Source organism: Blennius ocellaris, assembly GCF_963422515.1.
Source record: "Blennius ocellaris genome assembly, chromosome: 23".
Classification (NCBI taxonomy): domain Eukaryota; kingdom Metazoa; phylum Chordata; class Actinopteri; order Blenniiformes; family Blenniidae; genus Blennius; species Blennius ocellaris.
This window is the reverse complement of record NC_137672.1, coordinates 12,539,334-12,563,818: the sequence shown is the minus strand read 5'-3', so window position 1 is coordinate 12,563,818 and position 24,485 is coordinate 12,539,334. Positions and strand designations below refer to the sequence as shown.

The window sequence follows — 24,485 nt, the reverse complement described above, 5'->3', positions numbered from 1 at the left end:
TCTTGCGATCAGCAAAGGTCTTTAGGGGCTTGTCTCCCTACAGCAGCAGGGGTCAGCTTCTCGGGCCGGCTGCAGCTTGAAATTTGCAAGTCAAAGCCTCACAAGGGTTGAGAGCAACAAATCTGACCAGAAGGAAACTCTGACCCTCCATCAAGGTGCAAAGGACTGAACCCTCTCCGTCTATTAACATGTACCGTTTTTAGAACAAAAGAAATCACTAGCGAGGGAGAACCCAGAGGCAGGCGTGTCTTATGCTGAACTCCACAATAATGAGAGACACGTAAGGATAAAAGTGGAATAATGCAGCATGAGGCGAAAGAGCAGACTCACATTTTCAGACATGTCCAGGACAGCGAGCACAAAGAAGATGTATTCCTGGCCATTCTGGAGTTGCTTGTTTTCAAAGTCCCCGTAGATCTTGCCATCTCCCAGGGTGAACTCTTTGCGCAGGTCTTTGAAGTAAGCAGCGATATAGGGTTTGGGTTCTGCCTGCCTCTGGAACCGAAGGCCTCTGCTCGTTCGGTTTATCTCCTTCAGCAGCTAGAGTGAGGAAGAAGCAGACATTTGATAACACACAGGGACACATTCCAGGACACACATGAAAACACACACACGCAAACCAAATCTGTCTATCTGGAGGTTTGTTTTTCCCCTTCCTCTGATTGCTGAGCTGGAAATTTTGATTGCGCGAGGCAGAACATTACAGAAAAAGATCAATGACTTATTTCATCTGTTTTGGACTACAAAAGATTGTGAGATTAAAAGATTGTGTGGATTTCCAGCATATAAAACAGCTGAGGATAATCCAACAGCTTCAAACGGTAAGAAAGAGAGAAAATTAATTTGCAATGTACATGGCTAAATTGTTTTGTTTTTCCCCCCATTGATAAAATCAGACGCTTTAACATATAGACAATTAAAAATTAGGGAGTTTTATTTCAATGTCTATCTTTCATATTTTGACAAATACACAGAAATACACATAAAAAATTGCAATGATTAGTTGAAAATTACCTACAAAATTACATTACAATATTTAACATGGTTTAAATCATTACAATTGATTATAGTGAGTGATTAATATCAAAGATGTATTTCACATCTTTTCTATTGATCTCATTAATAATAATAATAATACTAATAATAATAAAACATGAGGGCTAAAAGAAAGACGGTGCCCTTCATAAAACTCTGCATCATCTGACTTTAAATTCTCGTGCCACACTGGGATGATAATTATAATCAAGCTTGGCTAGCTGTTTCGGTGTCAGAATGCATATCTCTGACTTTGGTGCACGTGCGATTGAAGTGTGTGTGTGTGCGCGTGTGCGTGCGGGTGCCTGAGCCTGGGTGCAGCTGTCACTCATGTTGGAGTGTGTGCGTATCTTGTGTGTGCTCTGTTTTGGCTGTGGGGCTGTTGGTGCTGCCCGATAATGTCTTCAATCATCTCTCCTGTCAACACGGCTAAATCTAGCTGCCCTTGGGAAAAGTTGTGAAAAGGTGAGTGCCAATATTGACAAACAAATAAATTCTGACAGAGGGCTGACTTTTGGGCAATCGGTCAAGGCTACTGACACGGGCCTGTAGGCATGAGCTGTGATGCCAATGCCAGATGAGTGTTTTCTTTTTGCCTCTTACACACGTGATGCTTGGTTATGTTTATGTAAAAGTCACAAGTATAAAAATTGAAGAATACTAGAATTCCTCGTATTTTAGTTTGTTTTGCATGAAATAATCTGTAAAGGACTGAAATGATAGGAAACTGAATTGAAAGTACAGGGACTTTAACATTCACAATGCCATTTGTTCTGAAGGCATATCTGTAACCACAGCTTAAAGCACAAGGTGTTAACTGCCTTCATTCGCTTACACATCTAGTCATGCATGTGCTGCACAGGAGCCCCTGAATTATCTCAACTTGCTAAATATAAAAAGTTGTCAAGTGTTTTGTGCATATGCAGGAGCCTAGCTTTGCCTGAAATGAGAGGAGACATGAAGGCCTGATGCAGCTCTTCAGGTAATTACCACAGACACAAAGAGCAGCAGGAGGAGGTGGGGATGGGGGTTGAATTTGCAGTCTCTTGATGGCTACTTCATGTTCTCATTTCCATATGAACAGTGCTCTCTGCAGCTATTTGCGTCAATCAGCAAGACTCATCTCCTGTTCCTCCTGCCCTCTTAACTGCCTCATCTTATTTTTCCTTATTTTGAGAAGAGAAATACGCAGCATATGCACACAGTTCAGTTGGCCTTATTAAGAAGTACAATATCAAATTTGAACCCCCCCCCCCAAAAAACAAAAAACAAAAAACCAAACGTATTTCTTCATATTTTTCTTTTCATGATAATTCATGGTTGTCCTTTGTACCTACCTCCTCTAGATTCATCTCATCAGGATTGTCCCAGGGTTTGAAAAACTTGCCGGTGCGTTGCTTTTTCAGAGGGACTACCACAACATAATATCCCCTGTAAGATCAATGTAAAGCACATTCAATTTATCATCCAAGACACTGTCAGTTATGAAATTGTCACTTTTTTTTCTCAACAAGTTTAAATCTGAAAATCCACCTAAAACAAACAGAACACAATCCCTTTAATAATTGTCTGAAACAGATGGAAAATAAAACAATCACATATTAAGTTTTTTTTTTTTATCACTTCATTAGAGGCTTTTGCTTAGTTTTCTGATTAATTCAAGCAAATTCAGAGGAGCCAGGCAATATGGTTGCACCTCAATAAGGCCCCCTGTGGGCTAATTAGTAGACCTCTGTGAATGCAGAGAAGATACAGAATTAGAGGGATTTTCATCCCTTCATCAGAATGGCAAGAGAGATAACGGCCTCCTGCCAGAGCTGGGCCTCCTGGTTGGGCACTGCACGAGCTAGCCTTAGCCAGGATGGCAGTGTGGCAGGCTAATGGGAAACTAATTAGCTTAAGCTCTGGCATGGGAGACAGTGGGCCAAGTGCATCCTGCAAGATCAAAAAACCCAAGATGGTTTTGATGCTTCAGTCTGCAATCGGATGTGCTCCTTGGACCTCTGACAACCCCTGGCTTTGTTGAAAGGCTATAAGAGACTTTATAGGGCTTAGTAGAGTGTGCTTAAATGAGACGAGTTGCTCCGATGTGTAATGACTGGGGTGAAGTGGATATTACACTGAAATACAGGGATGAATATAAATGACTGTTTTGGAAGAATCACCCCTGACAAGGTCAGCCACCAAGTTAACTTGTTTATTTCAATCAGTGAGTAATATAATCAGTAATGCGGGCATTAGCAGTGATCAAACTTCACTGTAATGACGTCTTTTCAAATCGGATATTCAACAAAGGAGACATTTGATCAAAAATCTGATTATTTTTTGCTTGATGTGAGATGACAAATAAGATAAAGGCAGTAGTCGGAAACTATTGGAAATTAACCCGTTTTTTATTTCTAAAATTGGAAATCATGACCTACATTTTGTCAGATTTTAACTCACTTGTGAAGGGACAGCTCAGCATTGATCTTAGCTTACCGTACTTTCTCAGGTGTCTCCACTGTTGGTAGCTCTACAGTCACCATGCCATCTGAGTTGGTCTTGCCAATCAGGTAAGGTTTGGTGCGGAGGATGTCTGGGGCCGTTGTTGTGGACACACGATGCTGAAGACCTCCAGCACTGTTACCCCGATTGGTCAAGAGGAAGGAGTATTGGGTCCCAGGTTGAAGATTTGTGATCAGCTTCTGTGTTAGCTTCCCGTCCACTTCCACACTCTGTCCGTTGTCGTAGAGGATCTAGTGATTAATGAGTTGGATTTTAAGACTGCAGCAATGCCGGCACAGTTCGGAGTTACGAGCTGCATATATTAACTGAAGTGTGTACCCTTTTAGTACCATCGTGAAATACATTTTAAAATATATTTAGCGCTGCAATGCTCACAGTGAATGGTTGTGCGGGGTTGTAGGTTTCTGGAATTTCCCACGTCAGCAACACGGATGACTTCATGGCAGCTTTCACATGAAAATTTTTTGCAAACACTGCTAAAAGAAAGGGGGAGCGGGTGATTTAGACACAAAAAAATATCTCCTTTATCTCATCTACCCTCACACCAGCGCTTACCTGATAATGCCTCCTTGAAACCAGTCTGAAAGCAGAGCTACCCTGAACTTTCCCACTGTTCTTACCTTTTTACCAACACCAACTCTTACAAAAATAATGACTGACCTTTACTTAACTGACAAGACACAAAGAGACATACATACTTACACCAAGTGAGTGTATTAAATCATTGTAACATTAAAGTGACTAATGATAGGGGTATGATAATACCAAAGTCTTCTGGTTGAGTCCAGACTTTGAAAGCCTCATAGAAGAAGTTGTTGTTGTTGTTGGAAAGGGCTTAATAGGCAGATGCTGTTTTTAAAAAGGAAAGGGCAAAGAAAGTTCAGGGACTGGTCCTACCTTGATCCACAGGCTGTGTCCTGAACTGGACACTTGGGCTATAGGGGCCTGAGCCCGTGCTGGTGAAGGCACACATTTTAATATCATAAGTGGTATCTGCCCTAAGGCCGTCCAGGATGACTGTTGATTCCGGGGCTGTGATGAAGAGTTCTGAGGGGCTGCGTGGGCTGTTGATGTCCTTATACTGCAGAGCGTATTTTATTATTTGGCCATTTCGCTCTGCCAGCAGTACAGGCTGCCAGCTGACCTGAATAGTGGAGGTGGTGGCACCCTCGGCTGTAATGCTCTGAGGGTAGCCACTTGGTACAGCCTCATTTGTGGTCACTTCTTTGACTGTCTCCTCACCGAACCCCACCTTGTTGCGCGCTGAGAGACGGAACGTGTATGAGGCTCCCTTATGGATCTCTTTGGTTGTGTAGTGGTTCTCCCGCTCGGGGAACTCAATGACAGTCAGGGGATCCACATCTTTGCGGCCAAAGCGAAGGCGGTAGCCTTGTAGGGGTCCATGGGTTATTGCTGGTGGATGCCACTGGAGGAGAGCTGTGCCCATGTTGGTTGCACTAACCATTAGGCGAGGTTTATCAGGAACTATTTGCAGAAAAGGAAAAAGGGATAGCTTGTTATGAATGTGGAAAGCCATGACTCATCCTTAAAATGTTTGTACTAGACAGGCATTCATTATTAAACTGTGTCTTTAATTGTTAAATAGGTCCAATAAAGTTGACTTTTTGTGCCCTTCTGTTCTCCTTATTCTCACAAATTTAGTATTTTAAAAGTGCCTTCAGCACCACCTTGTCAAAGCAGTAGGTTGGAGTTATTGCTCCAAATGAGACAGCAATTAGCTACATTCACACTTAACATGCCTACTGACAAGTGCAAATAGTGGTTGGCATAGTACATAATGTTTTTTTCCCCCTCATTAACTACAGATTCATTGCAACGTGGATGGATTCTGCATAGTGTTATAGACGCAGTGTAATTTAGAGTTACAAAGGACACTTATGAGCAAGGATATGAATTTTACCTGCGCCAGTGGTGGTGATCAGTTTGGGCTTGCTGCGTGCACCGTCGCCCTTTGTTGTGTAGGCTGCTACGGTAACTGAATAGGTTGTCTCAGCCTGCAGCTCTGTGATGATCATTTCCTATAAAGATGGAGATTTTACATTGGACACCCCATTTGCAGATTTGAGCAAGCAAGCAGAGCAATAGAAGGAGGACGCGCTATCAGCATAATGATCATAACCATACTCATTCTCCTAACATATACTGTGATCTGATGAAAAGGTCACAGTACAATGATGGTGTAGATCAGCTCCAGTTAATAAAATAGCATCCTCCTTTTGTGGTTAACAAGCTGACATTTAATACTAGAGTGCCATTTTTTTAACATTATCATTGTAAAAGCATTTAAAGAAAACACATAAGAGACATTAATGCAGAAGATGACAGTGGGGGATAACGGCATTAGACCATTGTCAGATTTGGATACTCACATGTTCAGTTGAATCATCATATTCCCACTGAAAATTATTTCAGAAAATAGGAAGAAAAAGAAAAAACAAATAAGGCTGGATACAGACACTACTAGTGAGACAAAGCTTTTCTCGACTAAAAAGGTTTGTGGATAAAAATGCTTAGAATCATAGGAAGCAATAATCATATACACAGGTATATACAGTTAAAATACCACCCAGCCTATATAAAGCTACATGAAAGTAGTTTCTTTAAAACTTTGACACAATACTGCTGTGTAACATGTAAAAGCAAGCAGGAAAAAGCAACACTATGTGTCTGAGAGATGAGGTGTCTTGCTGAGGGTTGGGATGTTTTGTACCTGTGCATCATCAATCAGGATGTCCTTGATGACTGGCTGTCCTGTGGGCTCCCCATTAACCATCCTGACATAGTGCACCTGGTACCCTCGGATCTGACCGTGCTGCTTGGTGGGCATCGGTGAACGCCAGATCACTTTAATTGATGAGGAGTTGACAGCCTCCACCTCAACTTTACGAGGTGGCCCGCTAGGAACTGGAGGAACACCATGGGATAGAAGGAAAAAAGGTCAAAATTATGGAGAACCCCCGCCACCTTCTCTTCCAAATCTTGCCTGAAGCCATAGCGTAAAATGCTGCAGTGACCAAAAAAAAAAAAAAAAAAAAAAAATCACAAAAGTGCAGCAAACTGCAACAAGCACTGCATGACATCAATAGTTCAACAATGGTAAGGGGAAAAAACAACAGCAAAAAATAAAAAACAGGTCTGACAACTGACCTAATCTTGAAACATTAAAAATGGGTCGAGTGGATTTTCAAAACATGGAATAAAAATGTTTTGCCAAAATAGAAAAGTGGAGCCAAAGGGGGAGGGGCTTCAAGAGTTGCAAAAGCTTGAAGCACTTCAAGAATTTTTTGGCTATGGAGCAAGGTAAAAAAAATGAATAAAAAATGATTCAGTCACATGAAGGGAGGGAAAAATAAAAATAAAAATGGCCTTCAAAAAATTCTTCCGCCTTTTGCTATTCCCACTGTCCAGAACTTGTCCTTTTGTCAAGTTCCTGTAAAAATTAGTTGCATGAAAAAAAGCTGCCAGTCAAAAATCTCTAAAAAATAGACAGTTGGGATGGGAAGTTGGAGGCCTGCAGCAGAAAACATCCATACCATGTGTTGAAATTGAGCAGCGTAGCGGGGGGGGAAAAATGCCCCCAAAAAAGGCTTGAGTCTCAGTTTGTTGGAGTATAAAAAGTGTATTGTCCAAAAATGGTTTCAAAGTACTGTGCAGTGACAGTCATATTAGAAGCAGGCAGAAGGGGAGAAGAAAAGAAGAGGGGGATTGTAGATATAGGCAAGGTTGTTAGTATTTGACGGGGTAGGTTAAGAGGGGTTGAGTGGATTTGCAGCTGGAGCTTTGTTTTAGCGAACACATACCATCCTCCTCTGTGCGGATGAGCTGTGGCAGGCTCTGAGGTCCTGCTCCAACATCCGTATGAGCACTGACCATCACACTGTACTCTGTCCATTTTTCCAAGTTTTCCAAAAGGTACTGTGACTTTTCCGGGGGGATGCTGGAGGTTTCCCGAGCAGCAGTGTCCTCGCCTTCAGTGGCAGCATAGTGGATGGTGTACTGCGTTATGATCCCATTTTGTAACTCCAGTTCCGGTGGCCGCCAACTTACCAGGATGCTGGTAGAGGTGAGGCTATAGCACTTGACTTCCTGAGGCGGGCCCGAGGGTTCTGGTTGTGTTGGGTGGGATTTCAGAGCAGGTGCAGGTTTGGGTTTGGTTTGGTGAGGCCATTCATTGGTTTGGATTTGAGATTTTCAAAGGTAGTTTTGTTTTTGTTTTGATCGGGGTGATGATGGTTGAATTGACCAAACAAAGGAAAAAGAAGAGGAAAATAAAATGAAACAAAATGAGGACAAAAGCACAAGGACTTCAATGGACAAATGAAGAAAAAAAAATCAGTGTAACATCACAACTAAAGACAAAACAAAAAGCAAATATGAACACAAATGTGTAAACACAATTATGATGAATGAGGTGTTGATTAGAAAAAGACAGCTGTACCATATGTAACCTACCTTTGTAATGACAAATAAAATTATAAAAACAAAGAGAAACAAAAATCACATATCCTAATATAGTCTTTCTCTTGACCTTCAAATAACATCCTAGATACATCTCTGAAGACTTCAGAAATCCATTCAAATAAACCTTTCTGAAAACAAATAAATTTGGCAAGCAGTTACCATCAATCCAAAAACATAAAGGTTGATGCTGCAACTCGTTTAAAATAGAAAAATGTTGTATTTTTCACCAACCTTTCCGAAGCCTGTTGGTTTGTGGTAAAAGCCTGATTGTACAACAGAGAACTTCCCAAGGAGACATGACTGATTTATTAGATCCTGATCACATTGGCATGCACTGTTTTTGAAATGTCATTTACCTCAGAACATGTACATCTAGGCAGAGTTTAAACATCTTTGAACTTCTGTACCCACCTGATCTTTGCCCTTGTCTTTCAGAGCCCTCAGATTTATGATAATAGTCCAAAGTCAAATAAAACAGTTGGGTATTTTTCATGCTTTTAATGTGGTAATGGGAACATTGAGACTAGTAATCTAAATAACGCTTGATCAAACTGAGTTTAGTTTGAACTAACCTCCAATTAATCAGCTTTGACTGATTTCATAAATCTGAGGTCTTTTGGTTGGAAAAAGTCCCTAACTACAAAGACAGAACTTGCTTTGAGCTTTCTATGATGTTGTAACTCCAACAGTTCCTCCCCACTGATTTGAATTGAGATTTAACATGACAGTTCTTGAAGAAAATGGGAAAGTCCCTTTGATGTCCAGAGAATTGGTTCTCGCCATTGTAGCTACATAGAAAGCTCAGTCTCAAAACTTTTCTGTTCTCTTATATCTGGCTGACATGCAATGTCAAGAGACAAGACTTCCTGAAGGCAAAGCATGCCCTTTCATTTACAAAAAATAAGAAAAAAAGTGGGCATTTGTATAAATAATTCAAAACGTTATCGTTCATTTGAGTCCAGACCGCTTTTTTCACAACAAAGGTGGAATGTTTTACTTTTTATAACCTTGTCTCCTGACTTCGCAGGAAAGCTCGTGTACACTGTCCATGCAACCTTTTCAGAGTAAATACTGCATGGTCAGGTAGACTTCATAACACATATTTACTATTTTCAGTGTTTACATCTCTGCTATTTTCAAATGCATCAAACATTGAAAGAAAAATCTTATTAGTCTTATCTGTGCTCAGTGGGACCTTCCTGACATTTTTGTCACTTTTTTTTTTAGGGTGGGGGGGGGGATTTTGCATCGCGGGTAAGCTTTGGAATGCATTTGAAAATGTGTTCCATCCCAAACTGTTTAAACTCTTGTCAGATAAGGAAGAAGACCTACGTGTCTGTGGAGTTTCTGCAGAGATCTCGCTGGTGTAAGCTCCGACTCCATGTTTGCTACGGGCTGCCAGTCGAAAAGTGTAAGTAGTGAAGGGCTTCAAGTCCTTGAGTAGGTATGTTGTTGTCGGCTCAAAGCTGATTCGTTTCTGTGGAGAAAGTTTGGCACTGTCACTTTAAAAAAAAACTTTTAATAAAGACGCATGCAAAAGGCAACAAGCATAAGGTCCAGCATATTTTTATTTTTTCTGAAAGATTAAGGATGTACAACCATACGGGGGGCACACCAGTGTAAAATGTCTTGGATTACTTTTCTCTGTGATGAAACACTTGAAATGGTTTGTGCCGGTAAATTGCAATGGTTGATTTTGAGAAAAAAACAAAAACAAATACAAAAAAATAAATTAAATAAATAAATAAATATATATATATATATATATATATATATATATATATATATATATATATATATTTTTTTTTTTTTAAATATCCAATTGGTCTACTTTCCAGTTGCCTCAGGATTTGTTTGCTACATTTTTTTGTATTTTAAGGCTTTAATAATGGAAGATAAAACATTACATATATGTTCTTTAACTCAAACATACAACTTTTCTACGGGTGCCAGAATATTTTTATTTATCTGAAATGGCACAAGAACAGCTTTCCTCGAAACCAACATACTGTTGTCTGACATGGATCATCTCCATACATTTGAACACGATACAACCCGGTCTTCCAAGTAAGTGACGTCATTCTAAGTTAGGAGTTGCCAGCACTGAATCAACTGGAAAACAGCATAATCACTGTGTTGGGTATAATAATGGTGGCTCGGAAAGAACGTCAGAAGGAATAACAGGGTGGGATAATAATCAGATTCAGCACATTTCCTTTATTGCAGATGGGCCGACAATGACTATGTTGGAGAAACTGCTCACCTCCTCTTTGTCATCTCTTTTTCTGTACATAAGTTCATATCCTGTGACTTGGTTTTCTTGTCCCGTCTGTGCAGGGGCGATCCATGAAAGTAAAATGCTTGTTTCTGACTTTGCTTCTCCTTTAAATTCGGTGGGTTGGGAGGGAACTGGAATCAAAATGAAGAGATGCATTTGTCATTTTCCACATCCTACACTTGTCATTCTCATCTCATTCACACTTCCATTGATGCTAATTAGTGGCCAAGTTGCTGAAACAGCATTTGGGTTTGTTTCTCAGTATCTTCTTAGGAAGAATCTTATTTCAAAGAGTTCACAGCTTCAAGATATGACCTCCTTAACTGAAACTCACCAATGAGAATTAGTAACTTTAAAACTGGACCAGCAAAAATTATTAGGACATTTGTCTATTGATCAAGAGTCCTTTAGGACAGTGTACGATCACGGCATACCCACCTCCAGTCTTGGCAATGATTTGAAGGTCTGAAGATAAAGGTCCATCCCCGACTGACGTGTACGCCAAAACCTTGATGTAGTAGGTCTTATTTGGGATGAGGCCTTGGATGGTGACAAAGTTTGAGCCCCGAACGATCTGCTTGTCCCAGAGGTTGACATGCTGGGTGGAATCCATGGTATAGTAGACTCTGTAGCCCATTATCTGGCCGTTCGCCTCCTCTGGCTCATCCCACTGTATAACGGCTGTCGTGGTGCTCATCATGTGACCTCGGACCTGCCTCGGTGCTGTGCTGGGCGCCTGCTCTGCTGTTTTTGCCTCGATGCTCTCACTAGGTGGTCCTCGCCCAATGTTGTTCACTGCCACCACCCGGAACTCATAGTCAGAGTAGGGGCTGAGGCCCCCAACGCTGTACCTTGTGGTGGCGACACCATCAATCTCCTTGTACAAGTCCTCCGAGTACTTGGACTTGTGTTGGATAATATAATAGGACACTGGTTCAGGGTTACCAGAGTCCCAAGTCAATGTTATGCTGGTGGCAGTGCGCTCTGTCACGACAGGAATGCCAGGAGCTTTGGGCAAAGCTGTAAAGATAATTAGAGTATAAATATCAATAAAAATGCAAAACATACAGCATACATTACAGCCTTATAACTCTACAGAGAAATAAAATTTATATTATGAGCTGTAGAGACTTTATTTTAATTTGTTGATGGTTGACTTGTGTTGATAATATTGATTTAACAGCCCATTGCACATGATACTGATGGTACACAGTATATTCAGAGTCATAAGAGACTCATGTGTTTTGCACATTTTATGATGTGGGCGGATCGTTTGAATGCATTTTCACTTTTCTACTTTACATGTAGCCAAAGGAAGGTGAATGTAAACTAATGTGTGAGATTAATAGCTTATATACTCTATGTTCCGCTTTTAAGGGTGCCATTGTCATTAATCTTAGATTTCCCAGTGTTTATCACTTTAATAATTAAAGAGGTAAATTTATTGCTTTAATTCCCCACACTGTGGCACATGGCAAAAGATATCAGGGCAATAGATTGTCTTTATATGCCATCTGAAGTATGCTTCTGGGGGCGCTCCTGCCAGACTGTTATATTGTGACTAATACCTCTTTGTTATGTCTTGGAAAAACAAAACTGAGTGTGTGCGTATGTGGGTCTGTCCCCTGTGTGCATGTGAACATGGCGACACCAATCTAGGATATCTTTTCTGGTGAGCTGCAGTGTAGATATGATTACACTCAGATAAGTACCATGTCTACGGAGGACACCAAACAATAGTCACTACGTTTCAACCCCTTACAGGCCCCCTCCTCCTCCCACCCTGAGCTCCTGGCTTTGTAGCTCTCCAGCTGAGAGATAAGCACTTCACTATATTTTCAATCTGCAATCTAATGCACTGAGACGTGTGCCAAGGCTTGTCGAAAGCTTTAAGGAATCCTCTACAGAAGACTTATTGTGGCAGTGAGAGGTAAATAAGTTTCTTTAAAAGGACTGCCAGTAGTCTGTGCTGGGATATTTTACTAATACTGAAAACCGACTTCAAACTGAAATAGTGAATGCGACCTGTGCTCTCCCAGAACTGTTTAAAGCTGTGCCCCAAGCCTTGGTATTTCGACTGAAACGCCAGTATTTAGGAATAGGAAGCAACCATCACCTTTTACTGTTATCTGAGCCACAGCCTCTATCACCCCAAGGGTTGACATGGCCACACAGGTGTAGTTGGCCGACTGCCGGACGTCTGTAAGCTCCAAGACGTTCCTTCCAATGGGCATGTCATCCTCCGGGGTGAGATCTTCGGCACCCAACATCCACTTGACATATGGCATGGGAGAGCCCACTGCCACGCATGTGATATTGACACTACCGCCTGGCATGATCTCATTGTCTGTAGGTGGAATGGAGAATCGAGGTGGCACCCGACGTACTGAAACAAGACGAAACAATGTGTGAAAACCAGCTTTTACTCGCTCCGCAAAAAATACAATTGTATACGAACAAAGTACCTGATATAAAGAATTAAAAAAAAAATTAGAAGTTAATTACAGCATAGAAAAGAAAATATGTCAAACAATTTAAAGGTTGATATTTGGCTTTAGTGGTGAATGGGTTAACATCAACACGAGCAACATGCACAAAATATTGCATCACCATTAGTACATATATATATATATATATATATATATATATATATATATATATATATATATATATATATATATATATATATATATATACAGAACTGCACACAGTGCTGGACAGTCAACAGCACTCCACAGTTGTATGCAAAAAAACAACTTCTGGCTTGCACACTTCCAGCTGATGTGAGATAACGTGCCGCTTCACATTCTCACATCACACACACATACGGATAATATACTCCAGGAGTCGCACACGTAACACAGCGGAATGGCGCCTCTCTGGGCTTTTCAGGCTCGGCCAAGATAAAAACTTGGGCGGTCAAATGTTATACATTCGCATATTCAGATCAACTTTAGAGTGATAGCAAAGTCATTAAAGTGATGAGGGAAAAAAAAAAAAAAAAGAGAAAACACGGCAGGGAAACATTAACCAGGCTAACAGACACACTTGCAATACATTTATGTCCAAGTCATGGATGAATAAAAGCCCACTTTGCCTTCTGCCAGCCTACTTTCAAGGTAAACATTACAACAAAGATGGATAGTAACGGTAAGCTTTGACTAGTCGCTTTTGACTTCAGGAGCTGTGGCAGAGAGTTTAGAAGATAATGCTATGTTTCAAATGTTTTCTTTATGCTGGCCAGAATCAATGACAAACGAGAAATCTTTAGCTTATTAAAGATGAACAGTTGTGTTCGTGCTTCAAGTATTAATATGATTCACCACACTGCAATCAATGATTCTACAAATCAATTCATGACCGTGAATGAATCTAAATTATTCACATTAACTGATGTCAATTCAAATAGTTTCTAAAGGACACTGCCTGTGAGTGCGGTGTATTACAGAAAAGGGCTTAGAGAGGTCATTTGCATTGAGAGCTCTGAAATTGTTCTGAAACTGTGTGTCACATATCAAGGATCACCAGAAGTGCCGTTCAAGCAGGATGCATCTGCTTTCACAGTACATATTACTGCAATTACACATGTACTTTTCAGCATAAAACGTTGTGCCACAATGTGCCACTGAAACAATCAAATATGTGGTAATACTTGCTATTTATGACCTTGTGGTTTTCATTATGTCATTACGAATACAACTTGGTGTGATTTTAGTAACTCCTGGGTTTTCTATAAAAGCCGTAATATAATGATGCATATCATTTGACAACACTAATTGATCCGCATTCACAAAAATATTCCTAAAAAGTAACACACAAAATCTTCAATGTTAAGGACATTACACCCTATAGTGAACTTGAATTCGAACATTTATACTTCACAATACTCAATGCCTTTTGAAGGGAGGTGAGAGTCCATCATGCATACAAGAATAATATGCCACTTTGGAAAGCAACTATGTGAGGGAGGCCAGGGAGGAATGGGGGGCAAAGATAATTGGTAATGTGGTCAGGAAGAAGATGTGGCATCACGCAGTGAAAATGGAGGGGTTCGTGTAAGACTGCCAACACAACATTTAGAAAATGGCAGTGACACTTCAGGATAGAAAATATTTCCATTATTACTTCTCAGGTTATATTGGGGTGGGATGTGGGGGGAGATTAGTGTGTTTCAGAATACATGTGGATAATTACGGGAGAGGGCATAAAACAAACAGCATCTCAGGAGGATTCAAATTAAAAGTGAAGTCAGTGTTACTGCTTGAGGTATTCAAACTTAAACATGGTTTAGATTTAGAGTCAACCTATAAGAAAATGTGTCATCTAAACAGCTAACTACTTGTATTCATGTCATTAATTGACCCAGTTTGGAAACGGTGTTTGTATTGGATCCTTTGGGTGCCAACTAGTTTTTTGTGTGAAGGTATTTTTTTTGCGATCTTCACTGTACGCGCTTCCTTCTGCCTACTCCTAATTCACAAAGCCCATTCTGTTCAACAGACTGCAGCTCTCCTGAGAGAAAATCTAGGGGAACTGCTTGCATTATTAAATACAACGTTTCTCTCACTCAATATTTAATTAATATCCAATTGGATCATGCTCCCCACAGACATAATATTACCCCACTCATTTGAATATCATTACATTTGTCAAGTCTTGTGGATAACGCTCTAAATACATCACTCTTTCATGACTTCCTGTGCAGACACATCCTCAGCTGGGGAAGCGCTGAATCTCTGAGGGCAAGATTGTTTTTACAGCTTGACGTAAGACTTTAGTACCAATTACAACAGAGGATGGATTTCACTCGGAACATATTTTTATCTCTGGGAAACTTCAGTCAGAGAGCACCACGGGGAAGATTTGAGCGTAGTGATGTTTAAATTGCTGTATGCAGGGAAAGAATCAGCAGGCACAGCAAAGCATTGCATCTACATACAACAGCGACTGTTGATTTCTGTGTCATGGATTATACTTTTGAAGCCACTTCATTACTTATATTATCCCTCCTGCTGTGGTGTGATTGATCAGAGGATTCAAGCAGGAACACTGACAGGGTAAAGGGTGCAGGGGAAAAGGCACAAATAGTTCAAACATTAACAGGTGACCATGCAAATAAACCCTCGGTTAGATGCAAATATCATCCCTGCCACCCCACCTCAGAGATGCCAACATGCACCACCTGTCGGACAGTCAAACACTGAGACGAGGACCGGGGGCATTCTCAATGAGAACATGAACACTGGATGTGCCAGAGAGGAGGATAAAAGCAAAAAATAATAGAGGAAAATATATAGCCTATAGTCACACCACCTGTAGATGGATCTAAACGCATGGAAATGGTAACAATTCATGGGGGGACAAAAAGTAAATAAGAAAAATATCTAGTTTGTTTTGTGTCGTGGTCAAAAAGTGAAAACACACCAACCTTCTCGCAGCTCTGAGGGATGTAGGGAATTTGATGCAGAACATAATGAAATAAGGAAAGGAGAAAAACAAGGGAAACACAGAGAGTAAAAAGCCCATGTTTTAGGTGTTCAAAAGCGAGTTAAACAATTCCAAGGACTGGCCGTCTCGCAGATGCAGGGAGCCCCTTTTATCTCCCCGGCACCAGGTTACAAAGCAAAGGTCTAACCTGCCTGAATTCAAACAGTTTGAATAAGAAAGAATAATAACGTTCCAGACATAATTTTGCCAAGCACTGTTAGCTAACAGTGATTATTAAAAAAAAAAAAAAAAAAAAACAAAACAAAAAAAACCCTTTGAACTGGATGGTAGTTAATGATAACAAAAGATTGAAATTCTCTGAAGAATTTATATAAAAAAAAATAGAAGTGTCAACTCAGGACCTGTGTATTTATAGGGAATTTAGGAAAATGGTAGAAGAATAAAAGTGACTGCTTTAATCAAATGAGGCCTTGACTGTGCAAGTTATGTGAGAAGCAGTAAGAAAAGTTACACTACTGCGCTTATTATTCTGACTTTAAAAAGAGTGAAAGATTGCAGGCTCAGTGGAAAGAAAGATTACTAAAAGCAAGCTCCTGCTGCTCCTCCATCTGAACTATACTGCATTGGCTAATATTGTGAGGAAATATATTTCAAGCACTGCCCCATCTAGAAGCTGCGACTATTTCTGCAAGATACATATTTGGAGGAGGAAAGCAAAATGGATTGCATATTTGAATTAAAAGTTTGGATCCTGTTTTCTTTTGTTTATAGCAAAATTAATTGGATTGATTTTGAATGTGTCCTTTCTGGATCAGTGGGAAGAAAAAGGATCTGTTCACTACGAGGGAAAGGAGGACCGATGGAGGGGCAACCTTCCACCACCTCCAGCAATCCGGTGTTTAAAGCTATTAGTCGATAAACACAGCAAGCATTCTAGTCACTAGTGTTAGACTCAGGATCATCAACAAAAAGGACCAGAAACAAATAACACAGCAGATATTGTAGGTTCAAATCAGTGCAGGTAAAGTCAAGTGCAAGAGAAAGAAAATAAATAAAAATATGCATACATCAAAATAAAGCATACTTACAATGGCCTCATGGGACATGACCCCTGTAAGACTTTACTGGCTAATTTAAAGAAACCTCATGAAGTTAATATAATGTTTGAAAGAAGCATGCTGATGTTGTCAACGTGAGTTTCCTACCTCTGACATAGAGATTTGCCGGGGCAGAGTAGCGCGTTCCATCGTTGTTAGTGGCGACACATTCATACTTCCCCTGGTCAGACTCTTCACTCTGCTCTATCTGGAGGGCTCCTGGTTGGGAATAGCAAATGGGGTAGCCAAATACATGTGGTTAAAGTTCAGTCCCGGAAATTGTTTACAAGCAGAGCTAAACAAAAAAAAAATTAAATAACAAATGCAACAAGCTTGTTTGACCTCCAGCAGGCTGACATCAGCCCCCTCCATTTCTACGTTTGCCTTTCCAAGCATCAGTTTGGACACTTGTGGAGTTGAAATAAAACACTACCTCACAGTGTTATTTTGTTCATTTATATTCATACTTTAATGGCGCTATTTTATAGTCCATTCTTCTAGTTCTATCATCAAACCATCTTATTATCGGTTGAGGGATAGCTGCAGCTCTGTAATCATGTCGTACAATCCAATACAAACATAGTGTCTTGCTTAACGTGTCTGAAGTATCAACACATGAAAAGAAAATAACGTATTGTCTTCAAAAGAAGATTAAATCAAAGAAACAGGGCTAAAGTAGCTTCTGCCTGGAATGCATTTACGTTGTTGTGGATGACGTCCTTACAGAAAAACCTTGTTTTCTTAAAGGGTCTAAAAAGACACTCATCCTAGCGCCAATACGAAAAAAAAATAAAAAATTAGTCATGATTTCACTTTGAAAAATGGGGCAAGCCCGTCAATATACAACATGTCACTGGACTGGTCAATATGGGGATGAGTGATACTGCTTCAGGGAAACATGGATCAAACAAAAGAGGTTTACAGTATAAGAAAGCAGCATAACAAGGGGAGACAATTGAAAGAAAGAAATTTAGGTATGAATTTTAGCATATTCAATCACAGATTAGAAATAATCTTAAACCTATAGAATAATTTGGGACTTCATGTTTGTGAAGTGTCTTTAAAAAAAAAATGCAGCGCATACAAAAAAGTTGAAAAATGCTGCTCAGACATCTGGAAAAAATTTAAGGATTATGTAAAGCAAAACCAACATATTACCCTCTGTAACAAAAGTTTTGACATGCAAATCTTGGCAAGAAATGTATGTCGACACAACTTACAACCTTCTGACAACCCTTAGCTGAAAAATAAAATGCAATTGTATTAGAAGACAAAATTCAAAATATCGGCCGGAGCCGACAAGAACGAAACCAACCACTGCTTTAGCTTGTGAAAGCTACAAAAGACACCCATAAAAATCCACCAATGGGATCAGCAGTGTGGTGTCAGGTGACCCAAGGAAAAATGGCTTTATGCACAACAACAACTCTCCAGCTCCGTGTCACGCGGCAAAAATGAGCCAATCGGGTCCTCGCCAGACTCTACTGTTTGCCTTTCACAAACCCTGAAGAAAAAAAGTCAAAAAGTAAAATATTCTCCAAACCCAAGAAAAGTAAGAAAAATAGGTGAAAGAGAAAAAAAGCACCGGAGAAACTTTATCAAAAAAGTGGTTGTTTGGGCTTTTTTGTAGAGGTACAGGAGAGGAAAGCAAATAGAAGAAGTGGAAAAAAAATAGTTTGCAAAGATAGAAAGAATTCTTTGGGAGAAAAAAGCAGAGGAGAGGCAATGTTGTCTTCAGCATGCCTGCGTGATTCCACAGCATCTGTGCATATTTTTAGTGCTGAACAAGAACAGCTAAGGGGGAAAAATGCTTGGTTGTTTTAGTTGGACAAAAAGAGGGACACATGATTCGCTATGGCCAAAAAGAAATCAAAAATGAACGTAAAAAATAGTTTGAAAAAATAATCGTCATTGGATATGCTTATTTGAGCCAGGGCAAGCATATCTCAACTGAGCTAAACAGGCTCTCGAAACGAGAATACAAAGGAGGAAATAAAGCGTTGACAGAAAAGATGAGGAGAAAGAACAGGACAAATAAGAAGGAAGGTCCGGATGAACGTAATGGGATTCGGTTCTTGGTAAACAGGACAGAAATGGAGGTGATTCAAGTGAATGGATGGGTTGACAGCAAGAATGAATTTGTATTATTTTCATTCTGTGAACGTCAGTTCAGCACTCTTACCTCTTATTGGTGTACCACCTGGGTGGATAATATGAATGCAAATAAGATTAGAAAGAAGAAGCATTAGTACGAGTAGATAGAGGCTGGGGGCTTTGGAAGAAGAATCAAATTAGATTCAACAGGGTACGTAAATAAAGGTACTACAGGAAAGAGACAGGAGAGGGGGAGAGAGAAAGAGAGAGAATAAGAACTTTTCTGTATTCTACTGGCAAAGAAAGACAGGATTCATCATAGAAAAATCAAAGGTCAGAGAGAAGAACTTGTACACTGATGTACCACGGGGGAGGTGCCATTTTTGGAAGTGGCCATGACTTCTGAAGACCATCTACTGAAGGGAAAGACTTTCAGGACTTTGTATGTGAGCTTGAAAAGCAGAGATATTTGGAAACAAAATAAAGACCTTGTGATCCCTTAACTGGTCACCTCCCTAAAGTTCCCTACCAAAGGTGATTGAATAAGTGGTGGGTCAGTGAGTGAGTAACAAACGTGAGGATAGATCATTACTCAGGTCAGTATATGACAACACTTCGTTACAGCTTGGTGATTCTAATTCCATATTGTGAAAGTCTAGCTGGCAGTGGTGAGACACTTGGACATCGTGGGAGTGAGGGAAGAGTGTGTGTGTCTCTAGTAGTAGCCCTGAAACTATCTGTTAGTAAAATGCATGCCATGCATTTTAATAGTTGTTGAGACATGAAAATTAGTGGGGGGGTGATGTGTGCTTTAGAGCTAAGCACTTACCAAAGGATTCTGTAGATTTAAAAATATAGAGAGAAGAAAGACAGCATAAGAATATGATTATATTCTTTAGGTAAGTTTAGTTAACAAGGTTTCGTTCAAGCTTTATCAACTCTATGTGAATCAAAGTCGCAGGTTAGAAATATGGGTTAATTCTACACAGTTCTGTTGAAAACAAGTTAGCAAGGAGGTCAAGTTAAGACGATGATTTAACAAAGGACAGCCGTGAAATCTGAACACAGGTGGTCAAACACACAAGACTTAAAATTTAAGTAGATATGCTGATGTGTTCTCATTAGTAACATTTCTAGAAAATTTAAATAATTTTTCAGCCGAGATGCTGAAATCAAACTTGGGATACTGAAGCGAGTAGGTCGATCAGGGTGTGCCACAGGCAAATAAAAAACACAGCTTGCATCTAAACATTAAAGCCAAGGAATCAAGGTGTAAAGGAAAAGCTTTATGGAGTTTTACACACTACTGTGGCTAATTAGCATCCATAATTTAAGGTTTTCTTCAATAAAAAAAAAAGAAAAAAAGTTCTTGAACAAAGCGATCCAAGGGAAGTTTTACAGTACCGACTTTAGGAAGCAATGTTTCAACAAATGCACAAGAGTTTAATTTGCTTGACTGCAAGTCTTCCCTATTTAAAAATGATGCACGACTCCTTTGCAGATTCTGAATGAAGCCAAATGTTGAATATTAATTGTTAAATAAATAAAAAAAAGACATAAGAAATGCAGAGAATGGTTTGTAAAAGAAAAAAAAAAAAGACATACTGCACCAATGCAGTGGAAAAGAAAACTAACGGCAACAGAATTTATTGTAAAAAGTCACAGCAGTGAGCAATGAGGGCAGAAGTTAGGGCACAAGCCAGCAAACACAGAGGGGGAACAATCCCAACAGCCCATGACAACACTGGAAGACAAAGGGAGACACGCACAGACGGACGACACACACCGAGGCGTACACAGAGTAGAGGACTAGAAATAGTAGAAACAATGCCATTACCTACAAAATTAAAAGCCGAATGAGAAGTTAAATTATGGGAGGAAGAAGAAGATGAAAGAACAGAGGATACAGCAGGGGAAGTAGATCAGATAGAGGTAAACAAGGAAGGAGGCTCCCTGTTAGGTAATTGAGCTTTCAACAGAGGGAACCTACCTGATCTGAGCTGCTTAATGCGTCCATTGTTGTTGGTGGTGTTGACGGGCAGGAAGTCTTTGAACCAGGAGATGTCAGGGTCGGGTTTGCCGCTGGCAGCGCAGAGCATGGTGGCAGTGCGTGTTCGCTCCACCACTTTCAACTGTGGGCCCATGTCTATGGTGGGGAAACCAATGGGCAGCTGGTCCTCTGGAAATAGGGAAGAGAACATTGTGGCAGAGATCAGACTGAGCGTGTCAGAGGGTCTTCATCAAACCTTATGCTGGGGGGGGGGGGGGGGGGGGACCCAGAGAATAGCAGGAACAATATAAACACAGAGAGAGAGAGGAGGGAAAGTGTCCCATATTTGGGGTAAGCATAGAGGAGAACTAAACAAAGAGTGCAGAATAGTCAACCTTTTTGAACAGATATTAGGCATCAACAAAGATCCAACTCTTACAGTAGATTTTACATCACTACGTTATTGAAGCTGTTTTTCAAACAAATAGTTCTATTGGCATTTTTCTGCTGATGTTTATAAGAAGATAACTCTCATACAAACGAAACACATCAGGCGAATTTGTCCCACTACAATTTTTATTATTTTTTTTTGTGGCCAATTTCTCTAACCAGCATCCTGGGGCTGGTCCCCTTCCAACTCAGCAGAGAGGACATCCCCACCTTCATAGTGACCAATCCACCACTGCAACACACTAAACATCAAAAATACATATCTTTTTCAATGTGAAGTTGATGCATTACAGTAAGGGGATATAGTACAAAAGGTGAGAACTATATGCTTATCCACTTTCTATTTTTGGATCCGTGCACTGTTTTTCATTCAAAAACTCTATTTTGACATAACAATATATTTTTGATCTTTAAGCTTAAGGGTGTATTTCCCCAACCCAAGTGTACATTGAACTCATGATGGTATTAGACTACTAGCAGCATCCAACAATATGTGATCATAAGCCAGTACTCTTTAAATACTCGTCTGCACAGGTCTTGAACAAGCTGTGGGACTGTGTATACAACATTATTATATCATTATTATCATTATTGTATTCAATGAAAAACAATCTAAACTGTAAAACCCTGCATGCATGAGAGGGTGGGAGGAAGATGAAGTACCTAAGAAAGCTTGTCACAGGAAGATGGAACAACCTATTTATCCAGCGAGTTCAAAGCTTTTGATGTGCTAACCACAGCATCACTATGTCACCCATCTTACAATGTATTACAATCCCAGCTTTTATTTTTCAGCTTAGTTTAGCTAAAATTCTGCTTTGATAAGTATGTATATATATATATATATATATATATATAAGTTGTATCACCTATCTCTTTTTAACAATACCAATAAATATTGTTCCCAAATCTCATTGTGAGTAAATTGAATATTAGCAGCACAGCTACACATGTATTGAGGAGCGGTGGTGCTTTGATCGCTTGTGATGATGGCAGGTGGCTTTGCGATGTTGTTTGAGATGTCATTTCACTGCCTGTGTCTCAGCTCTTTGACTGAACAAGGGCGGGCTGCATCTTGCTGCCATTTGTGATGTGAAAGAAGATAGCTCAGACTGCACTTTGCCCCAAACATGTGCTTTTAGCAAAAACAAAGCAAACCTAAGCCGGGAGCAGCGTTGTCTGAGGCTCAGCGCTTTGAAAAGGAAGTATTTTTGGCTTGCGGCAAAAGATGATCTGTGAGCTGCTGCAGATTGGAATATTTCACAAGATTACCGCACATAAAAATGCGTGCGTCTCTGCAATGTTAGCTGGGAGTTAACCTGGAAAACCAGACTTGCTCATTCTGAATGCCAATGAGGTTTATGCGCACCTTTAAGTTTTCCTTTCCCTGCTGTGATATGGCTAATTAGTGTCTTCTGTTGCTTCCGTAAACGGCACCTTTTTGGAAACTACTTCTTCATTAAATTTTCATGAGGCGACATCAGGCTGGAAACAGCTTTGAGATGCCATAGCCTGCACACAGCCAAACAACAATTATGGCTGCCTTCCAACAATGCTTTTGGGTATCTGGCATGAGAACCCACCTTCATGGATAAATCTTCTCAGAAATAGACGGTATTACAAATGAGAGACTTCAAACTGAACTGGAAAACTTTCCCATGCAACTCTGTGTCCCTGCCTGAACTGACGTGTGATGGAAAGGTGTAGTTTGTGTCATCTTGAAACCAGCCAATCACTCAGTCGATACCCTCTTTCGGCTTTTTAAACTGGTTCACTGACATCCAATCCTGTATAGTGCATGCACTAACCAGTAATTTTCTTGGCAGTTGTGTGCTGGTAGATATACAAGACGTCTTGGCTGGTGCAGCCATGCGCTTTATCTCTGCAGGTCTTTCACAATGTGTACAATAAAGGTATAAATGCTATCTATATCCATTTGAGTGTCCATTATAGTAATGAGAGATGCTCTTGCATTACTCTTGTTAAAAGTTTGCAGGTGTCTGGCATTGTGTTTGCTTGTTGTTGGCACAAAATTGCCACTCATTAAAACAACAACCACTTAGTCAATTCACTTTAGTCACTCAGTGACCACATTTAATTCACATCCTAATTAAAGTAGCAAAGTACAGCTGAAGGACAAGGCAAGCCATTTAAAGATTACTCAGATGTTCCTTTCCATTTGTTTTGTTCACGTTTCAATGTCTTCTTTTAAGTTTTATAAATGTAAAAACTAAATAGTACTAACCTATTAGGATGTGCGTAACATAGAAGAGAAGCAGAGTGGGCACTTAAACTTGTCTCAACATAAACATGCTCAAAAAGTTATACCTATTATTACCCATCATATTTGTATTTATGTCTAAAATACACCATGTTAACACTTATAAAAGCATGCAAGAGGAGTTTAATGTGATAAACTCTACGACTCTGTTCAAATGGAGGAAGGCAGGGAGGAGTGGGAACTGAATTAATTGTACAAGGTAGCTTCTGTCCAAGCTCCCTCCGGCCTGTTCAAGGTCGAACAGACAATTAGTTGATTCTACAGTGAGTCAAAAGTATACCTGATCAAACACAATAGCCAGAAGCAAGCCTAGGAGCATAGACGCGTGTTGAATATAGTAATTGAATGTGACAATCCAAGCGAACTAAAAAGCAACTCCTGTGAAATTGCAATGTATTTTGAAACAAAGTGTTCAAGAGATCATGATTTCGCTGTCCTTTAAGATGTCACAATTGCCCTCATGCTGCAATATGGAAGGTAGCAGGCTTTGCAGCTCTAAGAGCAAAGGGAGGTATGGGACTACAAGTCTGTAAACAGATGATGGATTACCTGATCTTACTGAAAGATGGTGGAAAAATATGAGGAAATGCGTGAGAGTCAAGTGAACAAAGGGCACTTTCAATGCCGCCATCTTCTTCCTCCTATAGAATGGGTGTTACATGATGCCGGTCCGTAATTCCAGGGCAGGCAGGCTGATACGACTCCAGGCAGTGCATTTAAAATTAATGATCTGTTGCAAAGGTTTCTGGCCTTTTGAATGCATTCTTACTTAGCCCAGAATTGTGATTTACAACTGCTTAGCGGAATCGTGCTCGTCGAGAA

The 24,485-nt window shown here is 40.1% G+C and overlaps 1 protein-coding gene across 4 annotated transcripts in view; it reads right to left on the bottom strand.

The window, feature by feature from the left end:
- LOC308146911 (receptor-type tyrosine-protein phosphatase delta) overlaps window positions 1-24,485 on the bottom strand; it is a 129,934-nt gene that overhangs the window by 29,330 nt on the left and 76,119 nt on the right. For 2 of the 4 annotated variants that reach the window (XM_080518884.1, XM_080518883.1), the window contains exons 5-19: window positions 20,933-21,121; window positions 16,957-17,067; window positions 12,420-12,689; window positions 10,742-11,323; window positions 10,289-10,434; window positions 9,358-9,502; window positions 7,365-7,670; window positions 6,275-6,468; window positions 5,934-5,960; window positions 5,465-5,582; window positions 4,441-5,028; window positions 3,919-4,019; window positions 3,517-3,773; window positions 2,373-2,466; window positions 331-540 (exon numbers count right to left, since the gene is read on the bottom strand). In XM_080518884.1, the coding sequence (XP_080375010.1) occupies window positions 331-540; window positions 2,373-2,466; window positions 3,517-3,773; window positions 3,919-4,019; window positions 4,441-5,028; window positions 5,465-5,582; window positions 5,934-5,960; window positions 6,275-6,468; window positions 7,365-7,670; window positions 9,358-9,502; window positions 10,289-10,434; window positions 10,742-11,323; window positions 12,420-12,689; window positions 16,957-17,067; window positions 20,933-21,121 (3,338 nt within the window). The remainder of the gene's footprint in view (window positions 1-330; window positions 541-2,372; window positions 2,467-3,516; window positions 3,774-3,918; window positions 4,020-4,440; window positions 5,029-5,464; window positions 5,583-5,933; window positions 5,961-6,274; window positions 6,469-7,364; window positions 7,671-9,357; window positions 9,503-10,288; window positions 10,435-10,741; window positions 11,324-12,419; window positions 12,690-16,956; window positions 17,068-20,932; window positions 21,122-24,485) is intronic. The other 2 variants (XM_080518885.1, XM_080518886.1) reach the window with 1 other exon arrangement.